General features: G+C 48.5%; 1 protein-coding gene across 7 annotated transcripts in view; it reads left to right on the top strand.

Annotated features, from left to right (window-relative positions):
- The window catches only part of KDM2B (lysine demethylase 2B), a 1,060,697-nt gene that overhangs the window by 1,004,720 nt on the left and 36,835 nt on the right, over positions 1–19,142 (top strand). For all 7 annotated transcript variants that reach the window (XM_086943000.1, XM_086942999.1, XM_086942995.1 and 4 more), the window contains one exon: positions 18,442–18,660. In XM_086943000.1, the coding sequence (XP_086799126.1) occupies positions 18,442–18,660 (219 nt within the window). The remainder of the gene's footprint in view (positions 1–18,441; positions 18,661–19,142) is intronic.

Raw genomic sequence — 19,142 nt, forward strand, 5'->3', positions numbered from 1 at the left:
CGGAAGGGCAGCAACAGCGGTCATGGGATATAAGCTGATGACATGGAACGTGCGGGGGCTAGGCACTTGCTCCAAGAGACACAGGGTCCTGTCCTTCCACCACCGCCACGGTGTTTCCATCGCATGTCTGCAGGAAACGCATCTGACTGACGAGGGCGCCCAAAAATTGCCCCAAAAATGGAGAGGTCAGGTGTTCCATTCCTCCTTCTCTACTTATGCCAGGGGGTTTTGGTATGGGTGGCCCCTGGAGTACCCTTTGCCGTCCAGTATGTTGAGGCTGACATTGAGGGTAGGTACCTGCTACTGCGGGTGAAGCTTGATGGGAGAGATTTCTCGATCTTGAACTCATATGCACCTAATGTTGATGACCCTGATTTCTTCTTCCGACTCCAGGACGTCCTGGTTTCGGATCTCGACGCCCCCCTCCTCTGGTTTGGCGACTTTAATTGTGTCTTGGATTCGGATCTGGACAGGCACCTCAAACCGCGGAGGAGTTGGAGTTGGCCTTGTCGCTCCGGGAGGTCAGGGTGGCGCTGGTTAATCTATCGCGAGCCAAGGCCCCGGGAAGCGATGGGTTTCCGCCGGAATTTTATCAGGCGTTTGAGGAAGTCCTGGCCCCACGTCTATTGCAGGTCTATGCAGAGGCGCAGGAGTGTGGCGCCCTCCCGCATACTATGAATCAAGGTGAGGTGTGCATGATCCTCAAGCCCGGGGGGGACAGCTGCGACCCTGCTGCGTATCGGCCCATTACCCTCATCAACACAGATGCTAAAATCCTCACCAAAGTACTGGCCACTCGTCTGGCGCTTCACATGGCGCAGCTGGTGCATCAGGATCAGTGCGGATTCATTCCGGGCCGCAACACAGCGATGAACCTCAGACGCCTGAACCATATCCTGCACGAGGTCCGGGATGGACGGGACCCCCAGGTCCTGGTGTTCATAGACCGCCAAGGCGTTCGACACGGTGAGCTGGGGGTATCTGATGGAGGTGCTTCGACGGGCGGGTCTGGGTCCCACCTTTTGTAACCGGGTCCGGATCCTTTATGGGATCCCTCGAGCTAGAGTTAGGCTCGGAGCGGCGCGGTCGGAGGACTAGCCTTTGGGCAGAGGCACGCGGCAGTGGTGTCTCCTCTCGCCGCCGCTCTTTGCCTTGGCAATTGAGCCTTTGGCGGTCCTTGTGCGGACGGAAATGGCACAGTGGGGAATCAAAGTAGGCGATACCGTAAATGTGGTCTCCCTGTGTGCGGATGATGCTTTGTTTTATTTAACGTCTCTGAGCGAGTAGCTGACGCTTTTACTACGATTACTAGATCAATTCGGGGAGGCCTCGGGACTACGGATCAATCTTGGGAAGTCCCTCATCTTCCCCTTGGCGGGGTATGGTGCGGACCAGCGGATGGCCCTCCCGCAATTGGGATTGACATGGGAGCTGGAGGCCTTTCGTTCTCTCGGCATCCAGGTGGCGTCGTCGGATGAGCAGCTGCTGGCCTGTAATGCCGGGCGGGTGGTGCGCTCCCTTCAGCAGTCTGTATTATTCTGGAACACACTTCTGCTCTCCCTCATGGGACGATTGGCGGTAGCCAAAATGGTGATGATTCCACGTCTACTGTACGTTCTGCAGAATTCTTTGTGCTCGATCCCGCCGGGACCGTTTCGCACGCTTAACTTTGGGCGGGTAAGCGTAGTAGGGTCGCTTTGCGTACGATTGTCCGAAGTTGGGAGGAGGGAGGTCTGGAAGCTCCCAGATTTGATTTGTACTACTACGCGGCGCAGCTTCAACCAGCTGCACGTTGGTTCGCCGGCACGGGAAACTGGGAATGGAGCCTTCTGGCGGGTAGAGCGGATGAGGGGACTCTCCAGGTGGCACTGATGCAAGGCCGGGGAGCGGATGCGTCTTTGCCTTATGTAGTGAGACATGCGGCAGGTAGAGAGAATTTTACGGAGGGCCCCTTTTCATAGGGAATTACCGGTGTGGATTCTGGCGCCGGTGGTGCGGATGGAAGACCATATGTCCTTCTGGACTTGGAGGGAGGGGGGCTGCGAGATCCTGGCGGACTGTACCCGGATGACTCCTTTGTGTCCTTTGAAAGGGCTACGGAGGCCTTCGGACTGACGGTGGGACATTACCTCCATTACAGGGGACTCCAGGATATGGCGTGGGTGACCTGGCCGCAGTTCCCAGAGGCGCCTCCGATGTCCCACACCCTTAACATCCTCCTTTCTTGTGGCAGATGAAGACGGCTGATCACACTGTTGTATTCAGCCATGCGGAAGGACTCGGAGCCACCGGTCTCTCCGGCTTGGGCTGCATGGGAGGCGGACCTCTCGGTTGCCCTGGAGCCTGGCCAGCGCAAACAAATCGGGGCATTGACCCGTAAGGTTTCGTGTAATGCGAGGTTCAAGCTCATTCATTTCAACTTTGTGCACCGCACGTATATGACCCCGGTCTCCTTACGTCGTATCTCCGACGACAGACGGGATGACTGCCCTACATGTGGAATGGGTTGAGCGGGATTTCTCCATCTGGCCTGGGAGTGTCCGCGGGTTGCTGCTTTCAGGCGACAGGTAGTAGAGCGTATCCGGAGTGTCACAGGGCTTCGGATTGACTTAGTCCCTCTACATTGCTTGTTGGCCCTGGTTCCCAAGCCTAAAAAGATAAACCTATCCTTTAAGATGTTGCAGCTACTCTTGGTGTTGGCAAGGCGCAGGGTGGCTATTACTTGGATGGGAGGTAGAGCCCCGGAGATGTCGCTATGGCTTAGGGACTTCAGGGAATGGTCCTAAGCGGAGGAAATACAAATGCAACATACGCGTAGGGACGAGAAGTTGCAAGAGGACCTGCTTGCGTGGAGTGATGTGTGCGGTGGGGATTACTGATAGCGACTCGGACGCCACTAGTGCGGAGCTGTTTACCCGGAGGGGTCGGAGTCCGAGGGAGAGGGGGGTAGGGATGGGAGTGGGGAGGGGAGGGGGCGCGTCAGGAAGTAGTGCCTTGTTAGTGACGCACGTATAACCTCGGTAATTATGGTAATTTGCTCTGATTTCCCAACAAGATATGTTGCAATTTGATACTTGTGCCCGGATGGGCCCTGTTAACCTGAACGGACTATATATGCCTGGGTTTTACTGATGCCAAGTTGGGGGGGATGTTTAGATGTTCTTGCATTATATTGAAGTTTTCATTTCCAAAACAAAAAGAAAAAAGTGATGATGTACTTACATCTGGCTGTTTACACTGCGTGATTGGCGCCTTACAAAGACTACAGAGCCCATGCTTCTATTATTATATTCCCGCCGCCCCCCAGGATGTGGGCTGAATGGCTGTGTTCTATATGTTAACGTCCAGGTCCTCGGATCAGGGATGAGTTCCACTGTGGTTTCCTCCGATGTCTACCATTTCATCACAATAAAAATAAAGTGTTTAAAAAAAAAAAGACATCAGCCATTTTGTGTCTCATTTGTGGATAATTTTTTAATATGTGACCTTGGTACTCAGTATTTGATTGCTTGGTTGCCGTGCTTGGATACTCGCTCACTTTTCTAACCACTTGTGCTTTTGCATGTGACAAGTTAGTATTGTCAAGTTGATGGAAACCATACTCCTTACTGAGGCACTCTCTACCCAGTAAATAATTTAGTGAAGTGGATTTGATGGATCATGGGCGACTGCCATCTTGTTAATTGCATTCACGTGCAAATCACGCGCAGCACCCAAGTTTGTAAGATGGTATCTGTGCTTCCTACAGTTCACAGGAGATTGACACAGGCACTGTACAAAAAGTTTCACGCTTCCCACTTTGCTTGTGGGTACTTAGTTAGCCACTGTACTTGTAGAGTACGTTAGAGTTGCTGTGGTCCTCTGTGAGTTGTCTTACTTTTAAAGATCGCTATCAATAGCGTCCTCCATGTAGGGGTCAGGCAAACAGTCAGGCATTGATGCGCCGGCTGAATCATATAACATCACTTCACTCTACAATTAGTTAGCGACCTTACTTGTAGGGAGCTAACACGGACGATAATCAGTAGGCTGCAGTTTCGGACCTGGAATATCAGGACTTCATCTGCACATTTGAGGCTGCGTATGGTGCAGCGGTGAGGTCGGAGAGACCCAGTTGCTTCCATGAGCTCCGTGTCCAACACCGAGCACGTGTTGTCTGATTGTAATGAGCTTGAAAGGTGCCTTGCATCAATACGGAATCCTTCATCGTTGCTGCCTTTTCGATGAGCACATACCGCAAATTTATCGTAGAGAAATTGTTTTCCTGTGATGAGATGCAGGCTCAAGCCTGAGCATTACCGTGATCTCCAGAACTAAATCTTTCACACTTACATATTTTAAATACATCTTTAGTCTACCTTGACATCCTTTGTGCATTAGTAGCATAGCAATTTAAAACCTATCTTGTCTTTCTAATCTGGGCTCCCTCCCTCTTCATGAATGAGTTGATGTGTCTTGCACTATTGAGCTGAAGATCATGTTCGATTTTCATTACACTTCAAGGCAGGGTGTAAACTATTGAGCTCTTACTGAAGCTGCACATTCAAGTTTTTTTTATGTGTCATCACTGTTGATTTTGCTATTTTCAACTCTGACTGCTTGGTAAGTTTTGCAGCATAGACGTCTTCTAGAAAGTGCCCCACTAGTGTTTCTTTCATGGATTCATATGTAGAATTATATTCATAGCATGTGTTGGCCGTAGATACATATGCTTAGCATAATCCTGCCATCTAGTATTGGTCTTGGACATTTGCAACTTGTTTTTCTTCGAATTTCTTCTTCGAGTCACAGGTATAGTGACTCCTCCTATAGTCTGTATTGCGCTTCATCATCAGCTCTTCAGTTAAATAGTTTTTATTCCACCATTGGGTTCAGACGTCGATCTCTGTGACCGAAGCTCAATCCCTGCCACAAGGCCCTTACAGTGCCTGGTATATTCATTGCTCTTTGACAAAAGCTTTGACAAACACTGCACCGACTGGTAGTCTTAATTTCTTTCGATCTGCCCACACCCGTTTGACTTTGTTGTATTTCCAGACACCAACTTCATATACTCTGCCACAACTAAGGATGGAAAGACTCCTTTTAGCTTCTGTCCAAAGCGTCATGCCAGGTATTCCGGGTAGGACCAGCACAGTGTGTGTAATCTCTGCTTGTCGCCGGAGCACTAAGAGGTGTTGTGTGAGGCATGCCTAGCCTTTCGCTCAAAAAAGATGCTTCAGCAGTGGAGGGAATTTTGTTGGGCTCACTCCACTGTGCAGACACAATATGCCACAGATGGGCCTGATATTTCTGTGGAGCAGTCAGTAGAGCTGGAAGAGGTGACTGAGGACGCTGAGGCACAGGCATTGCAGATGGACATCTGTCTAGCAGTGGCAAAGGCTCTGACTCCGAACCTGATCATTCCGCATCACAAGGGCACGGGAGTACACTGGCGAAAGCCATCCAAACTCTGCAAAAAAACAGCTGAGGTGGCTCCCAGAACCTCACTGCCCCCAGGCCATGGTGGTCTCCGAAAACAGACTACAGAGCACTCAAGTCTTTACGCCTGCAAAACATTTGACATGCGTCAAAGTTTAAGACTTAAAGGGTCTCCTCTGTACCAGTACCAAAAAAACCTGATTTGGTGCCTTCAAAGCACCATAAGGCATCTGAGATGAAACAGCAACCATCAGACCCAAAGGCACCTGTGGCGCGAAAAATAGATTTGGCAGCAAAAGACTCAAAAACACCGTAGGCACCAAAACACCATCAGTTGCTGAAGCCATCATCCGTGTCCAAAATCCTGATAGTGCTGAAACTAGACAGACATTGTCTGAGTTAAAACAGCGGGCTGTTCAGCCAGTTCTTGAAAAATGTCAAGATGAGCTTGATAAAGGACAAAGGACTTTATTTATTCCTCTGGACACTGGAAAGTAGGAGCAAAACATCCTCCAACTATAACTGATACATTTCCAAAAAGGAAGAAGACATTTGAAGAGTAAATCACAGAGCTAGATCCAGCTAAATATCTCAGGAAGAAACGAAAGGATAGGGGCACTATCTCTATTCTTTTTCCCCCTATTCCTCCTCCACCTGCTTTTACACCTGTATCTCCTCTTCCTCCACCTCTGCTGCCTTTGTTGCAGCCTCATGCAACACCAACTCATATTCATTCACCCGAGCACCTTCCTTCGTAGTAGCCACACACATTACCTGCACCATCTTCAACGGGTGATATTGATACCGAGGAGGATTTAGCACCATATGCTATGCCATATTTTCGAGATACCCAGACACTAAAAAGGATCCATGGGATCTATATGATGCAGAACCTGTGTATGACACACACATACCTCTACCCCTTAAAACCCTTGCCGCCAGATAATACCCCAACGTATCAAGAGGTGATTCATAGGGTAGCACACTACCATAAAGTGGATCTCCACACTTTACAAGACAAATAGGACTTTTTAGTATAGACACTAAATAGGTCGCATAGAACAGTGCAATACTTGCTTGTGTGAAAAGGCATGCTCAAATTTGTAGCAGCCAGTTAAGTCCAGGATGATAACACCCAGAGTGGACAAAAAATACAAGGCATGTCCATCAGGCCGAGCATACATCAAGGGCTTAGGTTTCCCCCTGGTTCATAGTCCACACAGCTAGAAATAGCACCAATTCCCAGGGCACTCGAGATGCTTCTCCAGTGGAGAAAAAGTAAGAAATACGATGCAGCAGGGAAGCGTGTTGCTGCACAGGCAGATAATCACCTACACATGCTAATTTTGCAGGTTTACTAACGGAGCCCAATGGGACAGGATGCAAGAGTTAATGCACCTTCTCCCTGAACAATATCATAAACATGGCCTCAGTTAGAAGAGGGATGCAGAATAATTTCTAATGCCACCATAAAAAGCACACTTGATTCAGTCGATATCAGTGCATCGGAAGTGACTACTAGTAGTCTCATTCAGCGCCATGCATGGCTTAGGATTTCGGGCTTTAAGCCAGATATACAACATTTTCAAAATATACCTTTTGATGGTCAAATTTGGGCCACAGGTAGATGACATGTTAGAGAAACTGAATAAAGATAGACACCGCCAAAGCCATAGATGCCCTACAAACTTTACAGCATAGAGCTTCCTTTCGAGGGGGCAGTATAGAGGTACAACAAGACCTGGCACATCTACAGATTCAGGCAATACACAAAAAGTGTTCCTATCAGGTGCAGTAGTTCAGAGGAAACCACTACAGATCACATTATGAAAATTATCGAGGAAGAGGTTGTGGTTCCACCTCTAAATCCACCACACCTACCAAACAGTGACAAGCTAAGCCTCCTTCCTCAAGATATGACACCAGTAGGAGGATGGTTACAGCAATACCAACAACACTGGACACAAATTACCACCAATCAGTGCGTTCTTGCGATCATCAAAGAATGGCATTGCCTAGAGCTAACTAATACCCCACCCACAATACCACCACGAAAACAAAACGTCACCAGAACATCTTACAGTCCTCCAAAAGGAGGTTCAAGCTCTGCTTCAAAAATGGGTTATAGAAATGGTCCCAAAACAAAATCAGGGGCACAGAGTTCATCCAGTATCGGGGTATCTTTCATAGATTCACATGCCTGAATCATTCCCCGTCATCGAGGCCGGAGTCCCACAGTAAAAATATATATACAAAAGCAGTGCCTTAGTAAAAACTGTAGTAGGCTAGAAAGAAAAGAGGCCCAGAAGGCCCAAAACTTAGTAGCCTATCTACCTCATTATATGAAACTAATTAAAAAATGGTTCCAACCAATCAGCTGCCAGCACCCTCTGGAACCTTCCCAGCAGAGCCAGTTCTCCTCAGATTTTCACTGCATGTCGTGTGGAAGGGAGTCTCCCTGAGTGCCTACTCAGATTCTTCATATCCTTCAAGATGTCTGACAAGAAAGCTCTCTTTGGAGCTTGCAGGACCTGTGATAAGAAGAGGGTCCATGTAGATAAGCACAAGGACTGCATCTACTGTCTACATCCTAACCATGTAGTTATGGATTGTAGAATATGCCAAACCTTTCCTGCTAAAACCATCAGAGACAGGGAAGCAGGGTTGCTTTTATGGCTGAAATCCTCGTCGGCTGACGAGGATGACAGGGCTTCTACATCTAGCAAGAGGGCTAGGTCCCACGACAGCTCCTCTTAAGAAGGAAGAAAGCACCACAAAGCTGCTCATGAAGCTTCTGACCAGTCAAGGAGGTCTCCCATTCCTCCCTTTGGGTCAGCTTTGTCTCCGTCCTCTGAGATTTCCAAAATCCCTTCAACCTCCAGAACCATGAGTAAAGCCCAGATCAAAACCCTTTCTCAGGTGTCTTCTCATACGGTATCTGTGACCTCTGCTGCTTCTTTTTCTACAACTATGGTCTCTACCATGGATATTTCATCACCTATTGTGTCTTCTAAAATGTCTACTTCAAAGAGTTCTAGACTGGCGAAGGACTCGTCGAGAAAGAGTTCCTCCTCTAAACCTCCATCGACGACAGCACCGACGTCTAGTTCGTCGATGACAAAGACACAGTCGACGAAGAGTCAGTCGACGCCGAAGACCAAGTCGACGGCGTCGCCACCGTCGACTAAGAGCCCATTGACGATGACCCAGTCGACAACAAAGAGCCCGTCGACGACGAAAAGTCAGTCGACGAAGAATTGGTCAACAGCGGTTCCTCCAGTGTCACAGGCTACACCTATTTCCTATACTCACTTCCAGTTAAAAACCTACCCCAGGCAAGACTACAGCAATATCTCTCCGTTACTGCCATTGCATATTTTTGAGACGTATGTGGAAGATGATGAGTCTGATGAGGAGGGTTCTTTCGGCATTGCTCGCCATCCCTCAGAACGTCAAATAAAATGCCAAGATGACGACGAAGAAGATTTCCAGGAACATTTTACCAAGAAGATCTCTGTACCCCTTATCAGAGATATTCCAGGAGGGTTTCGCATCAAGGAGAGACCAGTCCTCTTCCTCCTTCTTTGATACAAGACCTACAGGCCTTGTTGGCTGATTATAGGCAGAGGTTTCCTTCAGAAACGGCTTCTCCTGTTTTGCCTACCGCACCAGTTGAAGTACCAGCACCGCTACTGGCGGTGGAGCACAGATACTGCATCCTCGGACTAGGAAGGTATCGAAGAGGGTGAATTACCCGACAACACTGGTGATGGGGATCCCTGGGATGACTAAATCATTCCCATGCCCTCTCCACCTATTCCTCAGCCATCAGATTCTCCGCCTGAGGATATCGTCGGCTTCCACAACCTCATGCAACGGTCTGCGACTGGATTCCAATTACCAGTCAATATTGAGCAGTCTGACTGCTTCTTGCATGATTTTAAAGATCATTATAGAAAAATTACAAGAGCAAATTATAGATTACATTTTGAATGAAGGTCTTAAAATTATGAAGACGCATGCCTCTATACCTGCGGTTCTCCCGCGTATTGAGAAAAAATACTCAGCACCTCCGGATACTCAATCTTGCCTTTATAGGTCATCCACGTCCGGATTCAGTCATATCTCAAGCTGCTCAGCAGAGATCAAAGAATCCGACCGCACCAATTTCAACTCCACCTGATAAAGATGGTAGAAGATTGGATCTAATAGGAAAAAAGTTTTCCACTAATGCTGCATCCTCCATCAAAGCAGCAAATTCACTGGCAATTCTGGTATGGTACGACCGCCAGATATGGACGGATTTGGCAGAATTCTTAGACCTTATTCCGGAAGATCGCCGACGAGGCAAGAAAAATTGCGTTGGAAGGTGAATGAGCCGTGTCAGAAATTGACTGCGCTCTAGACATCGCTAATACCAACTTCAGACAGCTTGCAGGGGCTGCGGTAATTAGACGCCAAGGATGGCTTAAGGCAACATCTTTTAGGCAGGAGGTGCAAACCAAAATCCTGGATATGGCCTATGACGGTTATTCCTTATTTGGGAAGCACATAGATAAGACCTTGTTGGCTATCAAGACTGATACAGATACTGCAAAATCATTGGCTGTTCTCCAGTACAAACTGGGATCTTTCTGAGGAGCCAGAGGTCGTGGCTTTACATCCAGGGGAGGTTACCACAATCAGCAGAATAGGCCGTACCAATCGCAATACAAACAGCACCAGTCGCAATACAAACCGCCTTACTATCAAACATCATACAGACAATCTGCCCCTGGTAGTTTCTCTCGTCAGGGCGGATGAAGACGGTCAAACAACCAAGGTCGCGATTCCAACAGGAAACAATAAGTCCAGCAGGACGCCAGTCATTCCCCCCTCCTTCCCTGTGGGCGCAAAGATCTCGGCCTTCTTAAACCAGTGGCAACAGATCACATCAGATCAGTGGGTCCTCGACCTAGTACACAAGGGTCACGCATTGGAATTCACCAAGAAACCACCTACGACCCCTCCCAAGGGTCCCCCTTCCCCTCCTCTTCATTTTCTTTTCAAAGAAGCCTTAACCATGCTCCTCAAGAATGCGACCTTTGTCGCAGAAAGGAAAAGGGTTCTACTCTTGCTTCTTCCTCATAAAGAAAAAATCAGGGGAGTGGCGCCCGATTCTCGATCTCCAAAACCTGAACAAGTTTCTGAAGAAACAGAGTTTTCGAATGATGACGCTTGCCGAAGTTTTAAGTTGTCTCAGCAAAGGAGATTTTTTGGCTTCTCTGGACTTGGAAGACACATACTTCCATATCCCTAAACATCCCAAACATCGTAAATACCTACGATTCACAGTGGCTGGCTTCCACTTTCAGTTCAAGGTACTTCCCGTTCGGACTGAAATCAGCACCAAGGATCTTCACGAAATGCCTAGTACCGGTTTCTGCAGCTCTAAGATCTCAAGGAATACAAGTGTTTCCTTACCTCAACGACTGGTTGCTCAAAGGTCCTTCAGAAAGAATAACGGAAGAGGCTGTTTCGTCATGCCTACATCTCTTTTCAAGCTTGGGCCTCACGCTCAACGAAAGCAAATAACAATTACAACCTCTCCAAGTGATACCCTTTCTGGAAGCAAAACTGGATACCATACATTGCAAAGCATTCTTATCCGAAAATTGCCAACTGAGACTGCAAAGACTAGCAAGGTCGATCTCAAAAAGGTCCGTTTCTGTCCGGACATTCGCTTCTCTTCTGGAGATGTGCTTGTCTGCAATAAACCTGGTTCTGTTGGCACGACTCAGAATGAGACCGTAGGATCATTCGACTACTCCATCAATGTGACTTTGTGCATGATTTGCGCACTCCATTGCGGGTCTCAAAAGACAAACCTGGCCCGGGCCTCACTTTCCTGACCACTTTCCCAGAATTCGTTCCAACAACGGACGCAATTATGGAGGGCTGGGGAGGCCATCTTCAGGACTTGCAGATTCAGGGAAGATGGTCCCACAAATACCAACAAAAACACATCAACAGTTTGGAACTACAAGCCATTTTTCTCTCTGCAGGCATTCCTCCCGGGGATTGCGGGCTCCTCCGTGCTGGTCCGTACCGACAATACGACCAGCATGTATTGCATCAACAAGGGGGAACGAGGTCACTATCTATCGCAGGAGGCTCAGGAGCTCTGGGAATGGGTTGCAGCACACAGTATAACCCTAAGAGCAGAACATGTCAAGGGGCTTCAGAACACTTTGGCCGACACCCTCGGCTGATCTCTATCTGGATGTCACAAGTGGGAGCTGGAGCAGAGACAATTGGAAGGATCTTTCACATTTGGGGCAGAACAACGCTAGATCTGTTTGCGACAAGAGAAAACCGCAAATGCCTATATTAAGCCAGCAGATTCCCTCAACGGGGATCAAGAGGGAATGTCCTGTCCATGCGATGGTCAGGGCATTTATGCATACGGTTTTCCCCCAATACCATTGATACCGAAAGTGCTTCAAAAGATGAAGAGGGAGCGTTGTCGTCTCATCCTGATTGCACCCCACTGACCAAGGCAATATTGGTTTCAGGAACTACTTCTGTTATCACAGGAACTTCCTGTTCGTCTAGTTCCAACACTCACAATGTTGACAAGGGAAAAGGGTCAAATACTACACCCAGATCCACAGTCGCTGCACTTGAACGCATGGTTCCTGACTTTGAAGAATTTAAAGATCTGAAAATATCTCAGGATTGTCGTGAAATTCTATTCAAATCTCGTGCCCAGAGTACAGTCAGGACATATTGCTTAAAGTGGAAGCGATTTTGTCTCTGGTGTGAGGCAAATGATATTCATCCAATCCAAGCTCCAGCGGAGGATATCCTGCCCTATTTGCTATCTCTGGCCAAAGCGGGACTTGTGTTCTCCTCTGTCAAGGTTCACCTCACTGCAATTTCCAGATTCCGGAAGAGCTCTAACAAACCTTCACTTTGCTCTTCATCTCTTATCAAACAATTTTTAAAAGGACTTTTTTGAGTTTTTTCCCCCTGTACGTCCGCCCCCTCCGGAGTGGGAATTAAACACAGTTTTGTCTCAGCTAATGAGAAGACCATTTGAACCAATTAACAAGGCTGAGCTCAAATTTGTAACCTGGAAAGTGGCAATTTTATTAGCTCTTACTTCAGCTCGAAGGGTTAGTGAAATTCAAGCCTTCACTATTTCAGAACCCTTTTTGCATTTCACTAGAGATTACATGATTCTACGGACAAATCCCAAATTCATCCCTAAAGTACTGTCTCAATTTCATCTAAACCAGCCTGTAAAGCTTAAAACCTTCTTTCCGGACCCTGTCACACCGGCGGAAAGAGCTTTACACTCTCTAGACGTCAAGCGTTGTCTAAAATGTTATCTAAAGAAATCAGGCGATCCAATCAGTTATTTGTTGCCTATGGTCAAGCCACACTGGGACAGGCTGTAACGAAGGCAACTATAGCCAGATGGATTGCTTCTTTTATTCATGACAAAGCCAACAAACCTTTACATAGAAAGGTCAAAGAACATTCCACTATGCCTATGGCTGCTTCTACGGCACTATTTGCTGGTATCTGAAAGAAACAGGTTGGTATTAGATTCCTTACCTTAGAATATCCCCAGGCGTCAGACTGGATCCGGAAATTTTTGTGTAGCAATACCCCTGCGCGTCGTTAGGTGTCGTCTCTGGCTCCGCGTCCGTCTTTGGCGTCGTCTGCGCCGGAATGACGTCGTCGGAGTACTTAGATGACGCCCATGCGTGCTGACGTCAGTTATTCTTTTTTCCGCGCCAGCTAGCGCAGATCCGGAGAAGCTCTACCCCTTAGTCACTTTTTGACTAAAACTTTTTGATCATTTTTGATCCTCTTCTAGTCGTTTTCGACTCTTCAGGTGCCAGGAGGGATGCCCGGGTTCAAACCCTGCTCGAAGTGTAGTCGACTGATGTCAAATACCGACCCCCATCGCCGGTGTAAATGTAAATGTATATGTATAGGCATTTATATAGCGCACTACTTACCCGTAGGGTCCCAAGGCGCTTCGACCGCTGCGAAACCCTTCCTGGCTTCCCTGAGAGATGGTCCCTTAATGGGTATCTCCAGGGTGAGACCAGGCATCCCCGGCGGTCTGGTGGGGCCGTTAGTGAAGATGAGGCAAGCTAATGCCCAGAGTTGCCGAGTGTGATCGCTGATCAGAGTGGGCACCGAGGCGAGAGAATTATCGAGTCCGCTGACCCTGGTCCAGAAACCTGCCGCGCCGGGAATCGAACCCTGGTCCCGGGCTGCCCTCTGCTCTCGGGTCTGCCGCCTCTAACCAGTGAGCCACACTACTTCACTACTGTCTGCCGTGCATAGGCCTCGACCACGACGACCGATCCTGTTCCGACTGTCGAGCCCTGATGTCGAAGGCTAGGCGGGAGCGGTCCCGCAAGCAGCTCGAGCTCCGGCAGTCGGCCCCGCGCCATTCGAGGTCCCGGTCCCACGGGAGGTCGAGGGACCGGTCGCAGGGTCGGAGCCCTCGCAGCTCCAGAAGTCTGCATCAGTCTTCTGGTTCCTCCTCAGGTAAGAGTCATGAGAGGTCGGAGCGGCGTCATCGCTCCTCCGACCGCCCCCGACGCGGCCGGGGTTTTGGGTGGCTCAGCCGAAGTCGCAGGCGTCACATCCTGCCCCATACCTACGGGTCCCTGAGCGCGATGCGACGCGGGAGGAGATCGAGCAGTACCTCATGGCCATGAGGTCGGTCTCTTCTCCGCCGGGCCCCACGGCGCCTTCGGGCCCAGTGGGTCCGGCTCCGGGGCCTAGCGGGTCGAGTGCTCCGGCACCGAGTGCTCCGGCGTTCTCGTCCCTTAGTCTGGGACTGCGGTCAGTCAATACCGCGTGACTCTTGGGCCGCTACACCCACACCCTGTGGGACACGGTTGCGGACGTGCTGCCACGATGCCCTGAGGAGGTCAGGGCTAAACTCGCCCAAGCCCTAGTGGAGGGTCGAGATGCGGCACGGTACTCTATCCGGTGCGGACTGGATACCACCGATACACTGGGCAGAGCGATGGCTTCGACTGTAGCGGTTCGACGCCACGCCTGGTTGAGGTGCGCCAATTTTTCGGCTGATGTCCAGGCCACTCTTCTGGACATGCCGTTTGATGGCCGTCGCCTTTTTGGCGACCAGGCAGACCACGCGCTTGAGCGCTTTAAAGACTCCAGGGCTACGGCCAAGTCCTTGGGCCTCTCCGCCCCGCGCCAGCAGTCAGGTGCCTTTCGCTCCTTTCGTGGCCAAGGAAGGGGCGCCCCCACACGTGCCGCCAGCCACATGCCGCCTCAACAGAATCTTCAGCGCGGTGGCAGCCGTGGAAACCGCCGGGGAGGCGGTCGGGGACAACGGAGAGGCCAGTCCGCACCCGCTCCCGCATCATCTGCCTCAAAACCTTCCGAGTTTTCAGGCCCATGTGACGCCCGTGGGGGGCAGGGTTCGCTATCATCTCTCCCACTGGCGCACCGTCACATTAGACAGGTGGGTGCTGCAAATCGTCCGAATGGGCTACTTCCTCCCCTTTGAGGCGACCCCTCCAGCCATGCCACCGCAGTACCACCGCATGTCGGGGGACCACTTGCGACTTTTGCAGGAGGAAGTTACGGCCCTCCTGGCCAAGGGGGCCATCGAGCGCGTTCCTGGGCCAGAAGTAGGGTGTGGTTGTTACTCCCACTACTTTCTGGTTCCCAAGAAGGGCAAAGGGGGCCTACGCTCTATCTTGGACCTACGGAACGTCAACCGCTTCCACTGGAAGGAGAAGTTCAAGATGTTGACTTTGGCTCAGGTCTTGACTGCCCTAGATCCGTAAGACTGGATGGTGGCGTTGGACTTGCACAACGCTTACTTTCACATCCCCGTCCTGCCGGCGTTACCTGCGGTTCACGGTAGGCCTCGAGCACTTTCAGTTCACCGTGCTCCCCTTTGGCCTTACCAGCGCCCCACGGGTGTTCACGAAAGTGATGGCGGTGGTCGCAGCTCATCTGCGCAGGTTGGGGGTTTCAGTCTTCCCTTACCTCGACGACTGGTTGTTGAAGGCGGGCTCGCCCCAGACAGTCGTCAACCACCTCCAGATTACGGCGGATCTCCTGCACCTGCTGGAGTTTTCCATCAACGTGCCGAAATCACACCTGTGTCCCTCCCGCCTTTTCATGTGGGACAATCTATCACTTTGCCCACCTTTTTCCCACCCTCGCATCCCTCTGAGAAGGAGGAAAAGAGACTATCGTCTGGACCCAAAACGTGCACTGTCATTTTATCTTGATTGCACAAAAGACTTCCAGGTGGATGATCAACTCTTTGTTGGCTATTTGGGTGCCAAGAAAGGTCAGGCTGTTCAAAAACGGGCCATCGCTGATGGGTTGTCCTCTGCATCAAAATATGCTATGCCTTGGCGAAGAAGGATGGGGTTGCGGGCTCACTCCACCAGAGCAACAGCGACAACCACAGTGTTAGCATGTGGAGGCCCAGACCTTGACATCTGTCCGGCAGCAACATGTACATCCCTGCACACGTTTACCAGACACTACTGCCTGGACAGTCAAGTTTGATGGACGGATACTTTGCCCGTACAGTCCTCCAGGACTTCCTGGTATTATCTTGGTTAGCAGACTCTCCTCCGGGTTGGTATTACTGGGGTATCTATTCTAAGGTAAGGAATCTACATCTAATAGTATTGTTTCAGATGAACAAGTTACTTACCTCCGGTAACGATGTATCTGGTAGAGATATATATTAGTTGTAGATTCCTTACCGCCCCACCCATTGACTGTTTTCAAGGGATAGGCACTCCCCTACAAGTTCCCAGTTTTGACGCCCCCAGTGGTCGGTGTCTTTAATTGCTCTGTGCTTCTGTCGTTGAAAGTCCTATTAAGAACTGACGTCTGCGTGCATGGGTGGCGTCCTGTGACGTCATACTGCCGTCCACAATGACGTATACGAAGCCGATTGACGCCACCTAACGACGCACAGGGGAACTGCTGAAGAAAAATCTCCAAATCCAGACTGACTCCTGGGGGAAATTCTAAGGTAAGGAATCTACAACTAATATATGTCTATCAGTTACATCGTTACCAAAGGTAAGTAACTTGTTCTTCAGTTTGGGGACCAGGAAGACTTTCGGAAGTTGTGCAAAAGTCAGCCCCGATCGATTTAAGTTGAAAAACAATTATTCACTTCACACTGTTGGCTTCTTAAAATACTACACAAAGTTGCATGTTTCTTATTTAATACCATTTATAAAAAATACCGCTCTTCCAGCCCCTACACTCCGTTTATTGATACAGAATATAAAATTTGGAGAACAAAAGGTCACAATCGGATGCATGTTTCTTCTTTTGCGCTCATAAAAATCAATTTTGCTTTCGGAATGTTGGGTAATATATATAAGCTTATGTCACCACAAGGACGATGTATTTCAGTTCACTGTCTTTGTGTCCGGCAGAGGCATACATTCAGTCTTTAACAATAACGTTGGCAGCATGTAGCAGGAAACTGGGGTGGGTATGCCCCACCGCCAACAGTGGAGGTGTATTACCTGCATTCTATACCTTAAGGGCTGAGACCACATTGTAGTGAGGAACAGTGCAGACAGGGCTTAATTCAATGAGGGCCTATTTGGAAGGGGCTGCTAATCACTTGTGTTTCCTGGGCACTGTAATTTTGGTATATTGGACATGTGATGGTAAGGCTGCTGTTTCTGTTGCCTGGGTGGGGGAGTTTCTGGGCAGATCCTTCCTTTGTGTGCCTAGTTGCAGTTGCAGGAGTGCTAAATGACAGCCAGATGCAACATCCTGTGCTTCATTGTGCTTAGGTTGTGAGGGCTCCATATTGGAGGAAGCCCACTACTACCCACCCTGAGAAGCATTACTTAACACCAACACACTAAAAAATAATTTGTTCTCCTTCATCCTGCCCTGATTGGAAAGGGAAGGAGCATCTCTAGCACACGCATTTAAAAAGCAACATTCCTGTTTTGGTGATATCCTCCATCAGATTTTACAGGAAAATTAACCTGGTGGTGGTGTCCTGAAACACCACCCATCTTTACGTGGGGTAGCCTACTTCCCATGTAGGAACGCCCTTCAGCCCCCCCTATATTCTTAAGAGTATTTTAACCTCTGTAGCATTGTAGAGGGCCAGATGTCCTCAATACCATTATTATGTTGTGGTGGTCAGAAACACCACCCATCTCTACTTGGGTAGCCTACTTCCCATGTAGGCAACCCCCTTCATACCCCCTATATTCTGAAGAGGACGCTAACCTCTGTAGAGGGACAGATGTCCTCAATGCCATTATTATGTGTAGCATGCAAATCTATAATGGATGTGAAGCTGCACAGACATTGTTATTGTCAAGAAGTCGTTGGCTTATCTCGCACCAACTAAAACAATATCCACTTGGAAATGCTGTGTTTTTAAGAGATTCATTTGAAAACATTTCATTACTGATGGTTCCACCTGTTATTTAATATGGAAAATGAATACTCGGTCTAAACTGATACCGAAATACTTACTCTGGAGCCTTATGCCTATTTGTCAAACCATTTATTTAAGAACGTTCTTTATATATCTGTTAGAACGTAGGTAGGTTGATGGAGCAAAACCCCTGTGTTTATTAGCAATGCTTGACCGTGCTAACATATTATTGTGTAGTTAAAGAAAAGCATGTTCCTTTTGTACAGGAAACTTTACACTCTGAAACACGATCATTTTATATTACTTTTGCGTGTTCACACAAAATATAATGCTAGCTATTTGCTGCTAAATGGATGAAATGGAATTCCGAAACTGAAGAGGTTCTCCTGGCAAAGGTGAAAAAAACACTTCTCACCTGCTCAATAAAAATACCAACAAGGTTTACATCTCCTTTAAAAAAATATATATATTTTATTTAAGAACAGTAGTCCAGCCCTTCACATCTTCAGAGCTTGAAAATGTGTTGATTGTAATGTGTTGCATCAGAAGTAAATATTCCTTGTTTGCTGTGCCATGTCTTTCAGGTCAAATTGACAACAGGAGTAAATTGCGCAACATTGTTGATCTGCGCTTGGCGGGTCTGGACATAACAGATGCATCACTTCTGTTGGTGATTCGACATATGCCTCTACTTTCCAAACTAGACCTAAGTTACTGTAACCATCTGACTGATCATTCTGTCAACCTTCTTACTGCTGCAGGGACTTCCACCCGTGATTCCTTATCGGACATAAACCTTTCAGGTAAGTCTATAACGTATGATAAGATTCTTGAAAGGCCTACAGATTTTCTATTTCCATGGAGGCCTCGCCTTCTGCTGGTAAGCTCAACTCCTGGACTATGGGTCGTTGTTTAATAAACTTATTACACTTCTGGTGCAAAATGTTGTCCGTCAGTAATTTCAGTGCAGCTTATTGATCACTAAGGTTAGATTGCCCCTTAACCAGTTTTGAGGAGTTTTTCAGATTCTTTAGTGCCCGCTTTGTTTGATAATGACTTTTCAAAGTTTTTAATTCCTTGTTCATTTTTGCTCATGCTAGAGAGAATCTTTCTTCCAGCTTCACAAAGTACAACAAAGGGTAAGAGGGTGTGATATAACAGAAAGTTAACAATGTGACCAATTGGTTGGGGATGAACAGTTGGCACTAGTGTGGTGCTTCGTCAGTATACCTAGATGCATTCTGGATATGCCTTTTAAAGGATACCACCTAATCGTAAAGAAGCT

The sequence above is a fragment of the Lissotriton vulgaris genome, chromosome 11, assembly GCF_964263255.1.
Source record: "Lissotriton vulgaris chromosome 11, aLisVul1.2, whole genome shotgun sequence".
Lineage (NCBI taxonomy): Eukaryota > Metazoa > Chordata > Amphibia > Caudata > Salamandridae > Lissotriton > Lissotriton vulgaris.